At 39.5% G+C, this 16,049-nt stretch overlaps 1 protein-coding gene across 3 annotated transcripts in view; it reads right to left on the bottom strand.

Moving 5' to 3' along the window:
- Positions 1 to 3,397: 3,397 nt before the first annotated feature.
- Positions 3,398 to 16,049, bottom strand: part of adarb2 (adenosine deaminase RNA specific B2 (inactive)) — a 225,407-nt gene continuing 212,755 nt past the window's right edge. For all 3 annotated transcript variants that reach the window (XM_056268772.1, XM_056268773.1, XM_056268774.1), the window contains 3 exons: positions 11,314 to 11,495; positions 6,669 to 6,850; positions 3,398 to 3,702 (listed from right to left, as the gene is read on the bottom strand). In XM_056268772.1, the coding sequence (XP_056124747.1) occupies positions 3,535 to 3,702; positions 6,669 to 6,850; positions 11,314 to 11,495 (532 nt within the window). In that variant the 3' untranslated portion in view covers positions 3,398 to 3,534. The remainder of the gene's footprint in view (positions 3,703 to 6,668; positions 6,851 to 11,313; positions 11,496 to 16,049) is intronic.

Here is a 16,049-nt window from a genome sequence, read left to right as displayed (position 1 = left end):
TTAGTACAATATTGCCAATCAATCATGCCTTTACGACTGAATAACTTGACGTAGGTTCGTCCAGGGGTATTTATGTTTCTGTTGTGATGAAGAAAACACTCAACTCAAAAATAAAATGAATGTTGCGAGAAAAAAAAAGAAAAAAAGAAGGTAAATACACATGTGCATTAACAGTCTTTCAAGTTATGGAAATTTCAAACTGGGTTGTCAGTGCGGTGAAAATAACCATGAACCAGATTCTTTAAATTTAACATCATCAAGATGATCCTTTGAGCAATTACTGGGAATACAAAATAACTTCAAATACAGATGACAGAAAAAGGCAGGTAATGTTGAGCCATGTTTGAACGGTCAATTTCACTATCTTTCTATGGGTAGACAAAGTGTTTCACATTTAATCTTGGATAGATTCATTATCATTAAAAAAAATACATAACATTAGGTGAGACACTAAACGGGTCTGAGTGAGACTTGAAAATATATTTGCCACCACTAGGTGTCCCTGTGACATTTTGAGCTGTTTGTAAAGAGTGGCCTCATGACATCTCAGCAAGGGTTGACAAAGTGGCATTCGAAAATATACATACTGAAAGCTTATTAAAGAATACATGAATAACAACTTGCAATGACAGAAAGGACTAAAATATAATAATGGAGTAGGATGATTCTAATGGTATACAACAAGAAACATCTTTACAGATGATTTGTGACTTGGTCAAATAATATAAATCGAGGTTAAAAGCATACACACTAAAACACACACAAAACGTAAATCTAAATCAAATGACATGAATGAGAAGTATCCGTAAATGAAATAAACAAATGCAGGTGAATCATTGGTTAAACCTCTGGTAAAGTGGCATGCATTTCAAAGGTTGGGACTCGGGGCTTTACAAAGCAATTTGTAATGTGCTCGGTTTGTAAATGAACCCATTAAGTACAAATTACTCCATAATCACGGATCTCTACTCGCACTCTCAACTCCATTTTCTTTTCGTCTTTTGTGTCTACATCAAACCGGCGACGTTTCCCTTTCCTTTCACGCAGGTCTCTGCCCAGAACACTGTGTGTAAAGATACAGCACTGACACACAAAGAGAAGCCAGCGGAGAAATGACACGTCACCTGTGAGCGGGATTGAGGTATTAAAGCTGCAAGCTGTACCAACTCAAAAAAAAAAAAGAAGAAAAAAGAAAAAAAGAAAAAAAAAAGACCTGGGGTGTCGTAATGGCACCATTTAAATTAGTTTGTCACCGTTACCTCTAGTCTGCACGCTCAAAATGGAGCTGAATTAACCTGTCTTTGCTATGTCAAACCTACTGTTTTTTTGTTCCTTTTTTTCCTCATTTTAAAGTTGTACCAATGAGGCAAAGGAGAGAGAGAGAGAGAGAGAGAGAGAGAGAGAGAGAGGAAAATGAGGGACGCATCACTCTGACAGGACCTCTAATTGGACAGCGTGTCGGAGCTCTTCAGGGGCAGGCCATCCGGAAACGGCCAGATAATGACAAGACGGCGGCTGCCTTTCACTTTGGCGAAGGTTAACACACATACACACGTTTGAATGACGGCGACTGCAGAGCTGTCAGTGGAGTGAGAGAGAGGTGACCATCTTCCCATCTGCTGTGTTGGGAGAAGATTGTCCCTGTTTTTCACATATCCCGTTGTTGTCAATCACGTCGCTGGTAACCCTCGTTCTGCCAAAAGTCTCGTGAGATCTAGACTACATACATCGTTTCCAGAGCTCCCTCAAAAGCTCATTCTAAACTACCCAAGTGTGTTACTGTAACATACATTTTTTTTTTTTTTTTAATACTGGGGGCAAATCCAAATTATTTTCTGTGGTAATCAAACTATTATTGAAGCTTGTTTCCACCCCAGATCAAAACATTTTAAAAGACTTGCAATTGCGAGAAAAAATAAATTAAAAATTGTACGTTTATTTTTCGCAATTGCGAGTTTATATCTCACAATTCTGACTTTATAACATGCAATTGCGACTTTATATCACGCAATTCTGAATGTAAACTCGCAATTGTGAGATAAAAAGTCGCAATTGCGAAAAATAAACTTGCAATTGCGAGAATTAAAAAAAAAATTGTACGTTTATTTTTCGCTATTGCGACTTTTTATCTCACAATTGCGAGTTTACATTCAGAATTGCGTGATATAAAGTCGCAATTGCATGTTATAAAGTCAGAATTGTGAGATATAAACTCGCAATTGCGAAAAATAAACTCGCAATTGACTTTATTTCTCGCAATTGCAAGTTTATATCTCACAACTTTATAACTCGCAATTCCGACTTCATATCTTGCAATTCTGACTTTATATCTCCCATTTGCGTGTTATAAAGTCAGAATTGCGAGATTAAAACATGCAATTCTGAGATAAAAAGTTGCAAAAAAAGCCTCGCTTTTCAGGTCATGACGCTGCTCTGAATAAGGTCTATTGCTGTCGATGTCCTGTAAGATCCTTTTTCTGTTTGGACACCAAAGCAGGACTGTCAGAGAGAACTAATGGGTATTCTATCCTAAGCCTGATTAGAAATGCTAGAAATTCAAATTATGTCGTTTTTATTCTTAATTATGAAATTATGCTAGTTAGTGCCTTTTAAATAACGTATGACATAGTCACAGCTAAAAATTAAACATTTTCAGGTGTTTTCAGTTAACCTTTAGTTAGCAAACTAACAGCATAGCTTATTAGCTTAGCGTTAACTGGTTGAGAAAAGCATTTTTGATTAGCTAAAATAAGATATTTAAAGTGTTATGTTGTAATCTGGCATTGAGGATGGATATAGGATCTTTTTTTGATGCACGAACATTACCCTTACGAAAAGTAACCATGGTTTTACTACAAAATAAAACCCCAAAACATGGTTATTATAGTTAAACCGTGGTAACCTCAAATCAACCATGGTTTTACTACACTAACCATAGTTTAACCATGGTATTTGTGGTTACACAAATGGTAATCAATCCGCCAAAAACATGGTTACTACACTTTTACTATAATAAAACCATGGTTAATTTTCATAAGGGTAATTTAATCGTATTGCGTGATTTTTTTCCAAATAGTTTTTTATCGGTCAACTCCACAGTCGCCTGTCTAAATGTTTAGAATCATGGAGGGATTAAATCTCAGCTTACGGTTGGGGCTAGTATTTGTTTGAGTGGTGTGTAGACAATCAGATCAGTGACTGACATGAACAATGAAGCCTGTAGAATCGCCTGTGGAGCGGGGTTTGGGCTTTACTGGTTTGGGGCTAAAAAATGACGTTAACCCTTCAGAAGCTATGAAAGGCAAGGTGGAAAACGCTTCCATACCTCACCCGTACCTTGGTAGCAACAAATAAACATTTTGTGAGAGTTTGACAGAACAAGGTTTACCACCTAGTCCACTCCCTGTGGAGATTTTTTGGCAGTGGGATGTTGGTGACTTTAGGGGTGAGAAAGGGCTCCTGTGGCAACTGGATGGCAGGCGAAGTTGGTTTTGGTGACAAGAGGACGATTACGCCCAGGTTAGGCTTCCGCATTCATACAGTCAGAGTGAAGTTTTCCTGCTCGGGAGGTTTTCTGACCCAGGTCCCTAATCCTGCTTCCCGTAGACCCTTCAACCACTGCAGCTTCACAGTCTGGTAGGTGCCGGCCGCCTGCTTCGCTTCACAGTACAGAGGCATACCACTCGCCCCACGGACTACCAGCTACAGAGAGAGGGAACCAGAGGAACAATGATAGGAAAGAGGGATTCGACAGACAGAAGAGATGGTGAGAGTGCAAAACAAAACGAATGAGCCGGCACAAACGTGGCATTTGAGCAGCTGTGTAATCTCTCCATTTAAATTTCACAAGCAATTGAACATTCTCCGTGCTTTTGTGCGTTCCTTTGTCACACACACACACAGAAAAAATAAAAAAACGGAGCAAAAAGGGGCGCGGTGAACGGAGAAAAGAAAAGTTTCTTTGGAGATTAGTGTGTGTGCTCTTGCGTCCCTGACTGCGAGCGCTGAGCGTTTGCCATGGGAGGCCGCTCAAGTGCTTTTCAAGATGATTACCATTTCCACAGTCATTAGACTTTAACTGCCAGCATTTGGTACAGCAGCCGGCATCTCTCCCATACATTTACATGATGAGGGCCTAATTCTGCCCTACGCTTTTTTTCCCCGTCTCATAACAAATGGGAGCTGTCTGTTCTGGTTAATAAAAACAGAATTATTCATCCTCAACTAGTTCTTTGGTTACACTTTATTCTGATGGTCCCCTTTAGATGTTTTGTTGACCATAAGTAACGTTGGACCTACGTGTCAACTAACTCTCATGAGAGCATTGGTTGAGTATTAGTAGACTTTTAGGGTTAGTAGAATAAGTTGACATGTACTTGCAAAGTTACTCATAGTCAGTATGTCTGTTGGGGATCATCAACATAAAGTGTTATCAGTTCTTTATATTGACCTGAGAAAACACCACCGGACGTTTCATTGTCCTATGGATCGAGACCCCTAACCTCAAACTGTTGTACTCTAACAAGTTAATCCTAAAGGTGTGTATACATGTGTTTGCAGTGATCAGCAAGGGTGCCACTGGGATATCTGGTGTCCTTGGACATTTAATTGCCTTTGGGAAACATTCCCAACCAGAGACCTTAGAATTGTCCAAAACGTCTACTTCATAAACGCCAGAGGAGAACACCATCGGGTCACTTGATGGAGTTTTTCGGTTCCTTGCCACTGTTGCCTTTGGCTTGCTCAGTTGGGGATATTCAAATTAAATGACCCATCATACCACTGATCAGCTCTACCAAACTTGGATGTCTTTTCCAGTAATAAACAAACACTGTTAAGTTGTTTTGATTGATACTGTGAAGCAGCTTTGATACAATCTGTATTGTGAAAAGCGCTATATAAATATATTTGACTTGACTGGACAAAAAACCTTCCCCCCCGTGTTACGACATACCTGGTCACATTTCCAATAGTCACCAGAAATCATGTCCAAAGTTGTTATGAGCTTTAAGAGCAGCGATATGATGCAACTACTAATGGAAGCAAACCAACAGAACAGCGACTTCAGATTTATCGTTGTGAGTGTGAACGGGACTTAAAAGCCACTTCTCCACCGTCAAGCCAAACCATTATCATTGCTTAACCGGTCCATTCCGTGCCGATCCGGCCCAGCAGGTACGGATATGGTTTCATTTTCCCCCGTGGGGCTGATAACGGAGCTCTTTGGAATTTAATAGAAATGCATCATTCATTGCCTTTGTGACGCAAGAGTGTACTGACGATATGAGATGTAAATAGCGACTATGTTATGGCGTTATGGTTGGCTAAGCGTGCTGAGAATGCGTGTAGTGAAGTCACCACTCAGGATTGGTCACTGTCTGTTGCTTGGCTGCCATTGCGCTATTTGAGCGAAGTAAACAACCGTTAGCCATCGGTTTGTAATCCTGCCGTGCCGAACCAAGGTCAAATGGGAACATAACTGCAACCGTTCTTAAAACCATTCGACCTGATGGTGGAAAAGCGGCTATAAAGGTCACCATGAAATCAAAATTGGCAGTTGTTATTTTTTTTATACAATATTCCAGTGTTTATTATAAATGATCTATCTGTGCACATCATTATTTTTTTTAAGTAAACATTAACTTCCCCTTCCTCTCCCAATGACATCTCTTCTCTGATGAGTGTGTACCGGCGCGAGGGCAGGATAATTATCCCTCCCCTACAGCAACCTGTCACTCACATGAGATCACAGCAATTAACAAACGACAACGATGTAATCAATTCCCGGTGGATCAAATCAAGTCCCGCTCCTACGTTGAGCCGGTTCACTCAGATATACGTCACAACAGGGAAGAAAAGACTATTGCAACTCCTGTTTCAGTCCAAATGTATGTCTATGTTCGTAATAAAATACTAGTGTACTGCATACTGCGCAGTATGTACTGTACACTGCATACTTTTTAAGACGCCGTGTAGTATTGAAAATGATCAACGCATTGTGGAACAAACTCCCAATCCAAATTAAAATGGCCTCCTCCTTATCTGAGTTTAAATCTGCTCTGAAAACTCATCTGTTTGATTCAGCTTTTAATATGTAATTGGATTTTGTACTCACTGATCCTAAGTGATCACTGTTTGTTTTATTATGTATTTTATTGCAATTTTTGTACAGCACTTTGGTCGGTTGCCAGCCGGTAGTAAATTAGGAAATCAGGTTATTTCTTCAGTTAAAGGGATAGTTCCCCCAAAAATGAAAATTAGCCCATGATTTACTCACCCTCAAGTCATCCTAGGTGTATATGACATTCTTCTTTCAGACGAATACAATCGGAGTTATATTAAAAAAGGTCCTGGCTCTTGCAAGCTTTATAATGGCAGTGAATGGCTGTTTCTGTTTTGAAGTCCATAAAAGGGAATCTATCCATCATAAAAGTGGAGGAGGGTGGGTAAATCATGGGATAATTTTCAATTTTGGGTGAACTAACCCTTTAAGCAAATGCTTGCTATAGTGCCCCTAGTGGCAACACTCAGAATGCAATGCCTACGTGTGTCATGAATTGTGAATCTAGTTGGTGTGTGTGCATTCATGCCATTTAACAATTTAAGATGCTGACATCATGTCTGTTGTGTTGAATAAAAAGACTCTTGTTATTCAAAGGTAAGCTCACCTTGCGATAGAGTCTGATCCAGCGTGCAAAAAGCGCATGCTTGCAGAGTCTGGACGGAGCCCCGGAGTCCCTCCTCTTCCCAGTAAACGCGTTGAGAACCTCCAGCTGGGTGTCGCCTGCCGTCCAGTTGACACTGTAACACACGGACTTCCCCTGCTGCCTGCAGTCACTGTTGCTCAGGCCTGCGCATGCAAGAAAAGAGAGCGAGACTTAGTTAGAGAAAGCAAGAGCACTCGAGGGAGGTTCTATTTAGCATGTGATTGCTGAAGTGTTTCATTAGCAGGCGAGCATGTCTGTGTGTCGTCTGTGCTATCTTTGAGGTAAACACTGGTTCCAGGCACAAAGGATCTCTCGGGCTCCTCAATCATTGCCGCATCGCTACACCAATTAGCATGGCATTCTTTCTTCCTTAAAGTGGAGAGTATGATAGCATGCCCATGAGCTGTGCTGCCGACTTCTGGAATGCTTTACATGAAACACAATGGCGTAACATGTTTTAATGCGGTAGCATGTTTGCTAAACTGTGGAGAGTATTGATAAAGGAGAGAATTTTGACAGCTGTGCAAAGTCATTTACTGTGAGTATTCATAAATTTGGTGTTTATGTTTAGCAAAACATGCTAGCAGTGGACTCATTTTTAAACAGCCCTAAAGGGATAGTTCACCCAAAAATGTAACTTTTGTCATCTTTTACTGATCCACTCTCATTTCAAACCTGTGTGACTTACTTTCTGCTGAGAAATATTGGAGAAATGTACTATTTTTTGATAATGGGGCCTGTGACTGCTGAGCTCTGAATGGACCATATGACTTGTGCGCTATATTCAAAGTCTTGTGAGAACGTTGTGTGAGCAAAAGGACACATTTTATGCATTATTTGCTGGAGCTCCTATCCTGAAAAAGAGCAATTTTTGTGTCTCTTTTTGTTTTCCACACTAGAAAGTAAGTCGTATAGCATTTCAATTTCCAGATGAACTATTCCTTTATTCCTCCTGCAAATCTCAGAATCTCTATCCAGGGCTTCAAACAGGTGGACTAAATGGTCTGCTATAATAATGTGCATATCCTTTAATGCCGTAACGCAGCTTCTTGGAACCTCGCTCACTCTTTCACGGGGTCATTTCACACTCTTCATTCCGTTTATCCCTATATGTCTATAATAGAGCACTTAATTTGTATTTTACCTTGAGCAGGCTTCATCATTTACTGTCAGTCACAATGTTGTCGTCTATCCATCATGCCGAGTATTTTACACAAGATGCTGCTAAATGTGATCGCTCTGTATTTGACATAAAGCTACTCTTAAGTGCCACTTTGTATCTTCTAAAAGTGATGTGCTAAAGTGTATTTGAAGGACATCCTCACTTAAGTCCTGCAATCTCATTTTTGCTGTCAAAGGGTAGGTTTGAGTGAATCATGAGTTTCACAGTATTACCATTTAGACACGGCACCTTCACCACTACAACATGAATTTGAGTTTCCAGTCTGGTCCATTTGCTGGTCTAGTCTGGTTTAATGCTGGTCAAGCAGGTGAACCAGACAATTTAGCTGGTGAAGCAGAAGTCTTGCTGCTTAAACTAGTTATGTAACTTGGTTAAGCTAGTGTGCTTTGTTTAATATTTTGCTAGCTCTTCTTCATCCCAGTAGTTTTGGACTTTATAGTGACACCTACTGGCCTGGATGCATTAAGTTTGTTTACTAACTGCATTAGTCGATCTTTTGTTCCTTTTCTTTTTTAAATGTATATTCATGGATTCAGTCTGAATGGATTTTCGATTGTGTGACACAGCTGGTCATGTGATCGCAACATGGTGTCCCTGAGGTTACAACCTCCATGTCGAATAAAACATTTTTCGTGGAAGACTAGTTTTCATCTCATGTATGAGTATATTATTTTAATATTTCTTAACCTTTTAGCACCTTCATATTTTGCACATTTATTACACAGTACATTGTTTGTAAACATACTGTTCTTTGGAGCTTCAATCTAACACTTGCATAATAAAATGCAACCTACGTTAAGTAAAACACATTTTAATGACCTCCTCTGTGCATAAGTATGACTAAATAATGAGTCAATAATAAACAAATAATGAGTCACAGGAAAAGTTTGAAGGAAATAAGTCATTTTTTATTTTCCCTCAAGCTGTCTTCATTTACTGATTTACTGTCACTAATGAATTTGTCTATCCTTCATGCAGAGTATTTTACACTAGAATTCTGCTAAAACAGTAACTGTGATATTGTATTTGAGAAATACAATACCTAATCTATATATATATATATATGCTGTGCTAAAGCATCTGAGCGTTTAGTGCAGTTTTGACCACTGACGACAGCCTCACATTTGCTTCCCTTATGATAAGAGATCTCGGCCGCTTCTTGGGAACTCTGCACCCTTTTTGATGGCGATGCCTAAAATAACCAGTCCATTTTCCCCAACAAGAGAGCCCAGACAAAGGAAGAGAAGCTCATCAATGGTGGTGAAAAGGGCCGTGCCGGAGACATGCGGCCCACTGGGCGTGAGAGGAAGAGTGAATGGATCTCTCTCCTCTTCAATTGAAGTGATAAGGTGTTTGATGAGATTGACTTGGAGGATGGGTAGATCCAATAGAGCAGTCCGTCTGCCATACTGAGGCTCAAGAGAGCAGTTTAACAAAGTGATGGAGCGAGACAGAGTGTCCTCCGTGCGCTTAAGGTCACATCTGCTAGAGCATTGGCAAGGTCTGAGGTTTAACAGTGCATTCAAGCTATACATTTTATTGATATGCGTGTTCCCTTAGAATTAAACCCATAACCTTGGGCTTGCTGGTGTAAAGCCCAAAGTTTACTTTTGTCGTCCTCGTTTCGCGACTGTCCATGTGACATCATTTTCGCCTTCAGGAGGGTCAGTACTGATGTGCAGCCCAATTTTTGTGTCCACTTAGGCAGTGCACGTTCAACAGTGCATCGCAAGGTGAATTGAGACAAAGGAGTCCACTAAGTGGCAATACATGTAACTGGTCCTACTCGACCCGCTCTGAGCGGGATTCGAACCGGCGTGGGAGGCGGGTGCGCTAACAGGGACGCTAAAGACCACAGCCTCTAGCGTCATTCGCTAGCTAACATGCTGCTTTAGGCCAGGGGAGTGAGGTTTTACATGCACAGCTCTTACTGGCCTACATTACACCCATCCCCCTAAACCTCACTCCCATCCGGGTCACGGCACCAAATGTAGCCGATCCTACTAGACCTGCTCCGAGCGGGATTCGAACCGGAGTCGCCGGTTTGGGAGGCAGTTGCGCTAACAAGTACGCTAAAGAACATGTCTAACATGTCTAGAGGCCAGGGGAGTGAGGTTTACATCCACAGCTCTTACTGGCCTACATTACACCCACCCCCCCTAAACCTCACTCCCATCCGGGTCACGGCACCAAATGTAGCCGATCCTACTAGACCTGCTCCGAGCGGGATTCGAACCAGAGTCGCCGGTTTGGGAGGCAGTTGCGCTAACAAGTACGCTAAAGAACATGTCTAACATGTCTAGAGGCCAGGGGAGTGAGGTTTACATCCACAGCTCTTACTGGCCTACATTACACCCACCCCCCCTAACCCTCACTCCCATCCGGGGTCACGGCACCAAATGTAGCCGATCCTACTAGACCTGCTCCGAGCGGGATTCGAACCGGAGTCGCCGGTTTGGGAGGCAGTTGCGCTAACAAGTACGCTAAAGAACATGTCTAACGTGTCTAGAGGCCAGGGGAGTGAGGTTTACATCCACAGCTCTTAGTGGCCTATGTTACACATGCATAGTCGTGATGTATTGTGCAGTAGTTAGAAGAATGCGGAAAGAGCAATACAAAACACGCTGAAACAGGAGGAGGAAAACATTTTAAAAAAGCTAAATTGATGAGCATTAGTATAAAGAGATCAGAAAGTACCCACATTTTTACAATTCGTGTTTGAAAGACTACAAAACCCAGACAGTAACATAGTGTCGGCCCAGATCCGGGCCACATCTGGTACATGTGGATTCCACGCGTGCCAGATGTTGGCCGGATCTGGGCTGACACTATGTTCCTGTTTGGGAAATGTGTTCAGGTCGGCAAATTCATGGAGAGAAATAAGGAAGAGTATGTTCTAAACTTTGAATGCAATGGTGGATCCGATCCGTTACTATTTCTATCCTTCCGAACGAATGTCCTGTAAATGACACAACTCATGCTGACCTCTGACATCTAGAAGGGTATAAAAAGCAGCTGTACTGTGCATGTGTCAAACTGGTCCATCCACGCTCATCTACTTTGAAAGCTGTGTGGACATGAGATGGCCAAACCTGGGCTTCAACTTGCTTGCGAAACAGTCGACCGGCATGGGAGGTGGACATGCTAACAAGTCACAAGAGTGAATGGGAGAGAGGTTTACAAACACTGCTCTGACTTATTGGCCTCCATTACTCTTACCCCCTCTTTAGCATCCTAGGAATCCCACCTCCCATGCCAGTTGACGCTGGTTTGAATCCTGATCGGAGCGGTGCAAGTAAGACATTTTACATTTTAGCAGGAACCTTCATATTTTATAATGCAAACTGACCAAACAAACACGGTCGTTAACATACTATTGCTCAGAGTCTATTTAACATTTAGTGAATAGAGAAAAGAAAGTACCGCTGAGTAAAGGCTGGTTTCGGCGGTAGCAGTTGGGCAGAGGGCAGAGTCTCTCCAGCCGGTGGTTCATCATCCTCGAGAAGTGACCCGTGTGTCTCAGGCTGCCCACCGTCAGGCTGTACAGATATACCGGCTCCACAAAATGACTGAGTAGCGCCCCCTGCAGGCCGAGCACATTCCACCTGTAGAGAGTGCAGAGGGGTTAGGAAAAGTGTAGACTCATCCCAGACTTTTGACTGTGGATATTAAGTGTACGGCCCACTTAAACAGCAGTCGCACATTAGCAAATTTCACGAAATTTCACGTCCCATTGTCTGTTGTCAAAAGTGAAGCTATGTATGATACACAGCTTACACAGAAGTCACTTTCAAACCATCAATGCAGCGAATCAGCATGGACAACTTGAATCGTTGCAAAAAAAAAGCTTTCGCCCTCAAACCAAATTCCCGATCGATTCTATTGAAATGATTTCTCTTGCGAATATTCGGCAAACAACAGTAAATGTGACCAGACCCCTTTAGACAGGAAGACTCCTGATCAGCAGGTGTAAACCACATTTAGCTAAATCTGATATTTGTGATTTCCAGCAGCTATGTATTCTTCATAAGTGCCCTTTGAATCAACCCAGTATTCGAGAAAATTGCGTTAAGACAGCCAATCAGATTGGAGCTTGTGATTTCAGCCAGTTTGTACCAATTTTGTGGGATGGATGGATTGATTGATAGATGTCAGATATATGACAAAATGGCTATTTTACAAAATTACATTTGATCACAGGTTAAATTCATGCATAATCTCACTAGATTGAATAAACATTTTGTTTTTAACCTCAGACTGTAAGCTAATGAATTTATGAAAAGCGCAATCATTTACAAATATTAAGCAGCTAATTTTTACATCACTGTTCTTTTGCTTAATTAATGTCTCTTTATCATGCCGGTAATGATCTCTCTCTCTCTCTCTCTCTCTCTCTCTCTCTCTGCTCGTCCCTGTTCATGACTAATAAGCCATTATAGTTTTTGCTTTCCCAAGCAGTCAATTAACACGGGTCGCTCTTTAAGAGCTGCCGCCCAGCGTCTCAAATCCGTTTACCTGAGCAACAATCTGCTTGTGAAATCTCCTGCGTATCCAGACAAAATTATTTTCTATTCTCTCTCTTTCTGTCTGAGATTCTAGCAAAACAGAAATGACTGGGCTTGCAATATTAATTTACCCAGGAGGCAACGCTGTGAATTAGAAACATCTTTTAATTCTCATTGAAGAAAAGCCATCTGGCTGCTGCAGAAACACAAACGGGAGACCCTCCCTCATCCCTCCATTATCTCCCTCCTCTTGCCCTCCCTCTCTCCAGTGCTGTAAAACGGCGGACCATTAAAATAATGTGTTCATCTACATAAAACTCAAATGGAATATGACGGATCATATTCACAGGCATGCCATTTATGCCTTCAATTAAAGCACTCATCAACTTAATTAAACATTCACTCCACTCAATCAGCCTGGCATACCTTACTGCCTCCAGACAATAATAACACCTACCATAACTCTGCAAAAGTAGGAAGCTCCCTGTATCGAGTCCAGGGTAAAAAAAATAACCAGGGGAATAATGCCACCTAAACTTATACAAACACAGTTATGATAAAAAAAAAAAAAGACAAATACCTTATCATCATTTTATTTTATTATTTGATATATTTGTTGTTCCATTAGGCCTATCAATTAATTTTATTTTATATTCTTAATATATATAATATTTAATTTTTATTAATTTTATTATTACTATTATTAATAATAATTTATAAAACATATTTCTGTTATTTTAAATATTTCTGAATACTTCTGTTATTTGAATTTAATATCTTATGCTGTATAAATATTTACTGGAAACATTGCAAAAAATATTTTTCATAGATATTTTTTAATGTAATTGCAGTGGGGCCTATCAATCTGATACTTGATTTTAATAATAATATTACTTTTATTTTATTTCATGTTTTATTTTATATATTTCATAATGTTCCATTAGGCCTATCAATCTGATAATTTTTTATTAATTTTATTTTATATTGTTAATATATCTAATATTTTAATATTTTTTATTTTATTACATTTATTTTATAAAATATAATACAATAAAGTACATTTTATTTGATTGTTATTTCATATTAAAATATGATATTACTTATTCTTAATATCTTATGCTATATAAATATTTACTAGATACAAAATACATATATTTAAAAAATGTTTTTGCAATGTAATCTGACACTTTTTTATTAATTTTATTTTATATTCTCAATATATCTAACATTTAATTTGTATTAATTGTATTTTTTAAGTTTTAATTAATTATATAATAAAATACATTTGACTTTATTTTATTGTTATTATTTGATACCACAATATTATATATTTCTTATTCTTAATAATCTTATGACATAAATATTTACTGGAAGCAAAATATATATTAAGGCAATTATTTTTTTTGCAGTGGGGTCCCATTATTACAGCGCAGCTTTCCTGTGGCGGGAGGGGGAGATGGAGGATAATGATGTGAGGTCAGGGAAAATGATGAAGGGATGAGAAAAATGACTGCGACTAAGGATGAAAAACAGGGTGCGCTGGTTGAGGGCAGTGGAGATGAATGGAGTTGCTCTATAAGGGACTATAAGGACTTTAAACCTGTTTTCCAGCCTGCTCTTGATGGTGACCTTGATCAACGGCTCCTCTGAGTTGTGGGCTCAACAAAAGAGCGGGATAACTCAACAGGACATAGAATGGAAAAGGAGTGGCACTCAGAAAAAAGATCTGGATGCTCTATTCTGTCTTATTCTGTGTGTGTTTTTTAAAAGTAATTACTTTAACCCTGTACGATGACCTAGCCAGATAGAGTCAGACCCTTGTGGTCCTGGCCGATGCAATCTGATTGGTCAAATGAATGGCCCAGGGGAGAGAGCTTCACCTTTGTGTGAGTCTGTGTCGATGTGTCCAGACTAACATACACACATTACATGTAGGGCTTAGTGATTTACTGACAGGAATTTGTCAACTGGTATTCATTTGAGTATTGCTTCTATTGTAATCATGTTTACAGCTCACACTTTAGGGTTTCAATGAGGGAAGAGCAAACGAAGGAGAGCCTGCTAGAAAAAAAGTGTATTTTCCTCTTTATTGAAATTAGCCTCTGCTAAGCCCCACCCCTTAGATACTGTTGCTATGCTCTGAGAGGCATTTATACTTGGATGAATCTCATAAAAAAAAAATATATGAAAAAAACAACAACATGCAGGTCAAAATCAAAAAAAAAAAAAATATTGCATAAAGATTTTTTTTATATAATATTGTGATTTTAAGATTTTTTTTCTCTCCCAAGAAGTATCATAGGTGGTTTTCTACTTTTAATACATTCAGGAAATTGGCATAAATTCTCATTATTGTTAAAAAAATTCTTATCATGAAAACCCATGCATTATGTACATTTTAAACGGTTGATCCTGCATGGTAGTTTTGTTGTACTGCCTTTAATTCATGCTGAATTAAATCATTAAATCATTGTATTACAGCATTTTCTTTTTTATTGTGATACAGTATTACAGTTGTGGGAATCTAATGAGAATTACCATTGAGAAAAAACATTTTTTTGTAAAATGATAAAGTGGGTGGACAGTGTGCTTAGTGACATGCAAAATACAATTTCTTATTTTAATAATTTTAGTTAAAAGTACGGGTTGAGAATATTACCTCAGTATTAACCCAAAATCATGATATCAACAGATAATAGATTCGACTTCTGCTTACAAGAAGTGTGTGTAACAGACAGTACAGGCATACGGAAAGGTTCACAATCACACTTCTCAGGTTGTCAAAGTGCACATAAACAAACAGAAGCCAACTGATGGTGGTAATTAAATCAAACATATGGCAGTCAGCTCAAACACAGGTGTGTGTGTGTTTGCAAGTGTGTGTGTGTGAGTGATCTCTGGGCAGTGCGATTCACACATTCATAGAGAGTGTCATAGATAAATAGGTGTGAAAGTGACACAATGTCTGAAACTGGAGTGATCAGACCCTCTTGTAGAAATGCCTCAGCAAATATTCATCCGCTCACATCAGCTGTTACACTAACTGATACACTAACTGTCTGTTACACTAACTGTCTGTTACACTAACTGTCTGTTACACTAACTGTCTGTTACACTAACTGATACACTAACTGTCTGTTACACTAACTGTCTGTTACACTAACTGTCTGTTACACTAACTGTCTGTTACACTAACTGTCTGTTACACTAACTGTCTGTTACACTAACTGTCTGTTACACTAACTGTCTGTTACACTAACTGATACACTAACTGTCTGTTACACCAACTGTCTGTTACACTAACTGATACACTAACTGTCTGTTACACTAACTGTCTGTTACTCTAACTGTCTGTTACACTAACTGATACACTAACTGTCTGTTACACCAACTGTCTGTTACACTAACTGTCTGTTACACCAACTGTCAGTTACACTAACTGATACACTAACTGTCTGTTACACCAACTGTCTGTTACACTAACTGTCTGTTACACTAACTCTAACTGTCTGTTACACCAACTGTCTGCTACACCAACTGTCTGTTACACTAACTGTCTGTTACACTAACTGTCACTGTCTGTTACACTAACTGTCTGTTACACTAACTGTCACTGTCTGTTACACTAACTGTCTGTAACACTAACTGTCTGTT

The sequence above is a fragment of the Rhinichthys klamathensis genome, unplaced genomic scaffold (assembly GCF_029890125.1).
Source record: "Rhinichthys klamathensis goyatoka isolate OS25496 unplaced genomic scaffold, OSU_Roscu_1.1 h1tg000276l_1, whole genome shotgun sequence".
Lineage (NCBI taxonomy): Eukaryota > Metazoa > Chordata > Actinopteri > Cypriniformes > Leuciscidae > Rhinichthys > Rhinichthys klamathensis.
The sequence above is the reverse complement of the archived record's forward strand: the minus strand, read 5'-3'. Positions and strand labels throughout refer to the sequence as shown.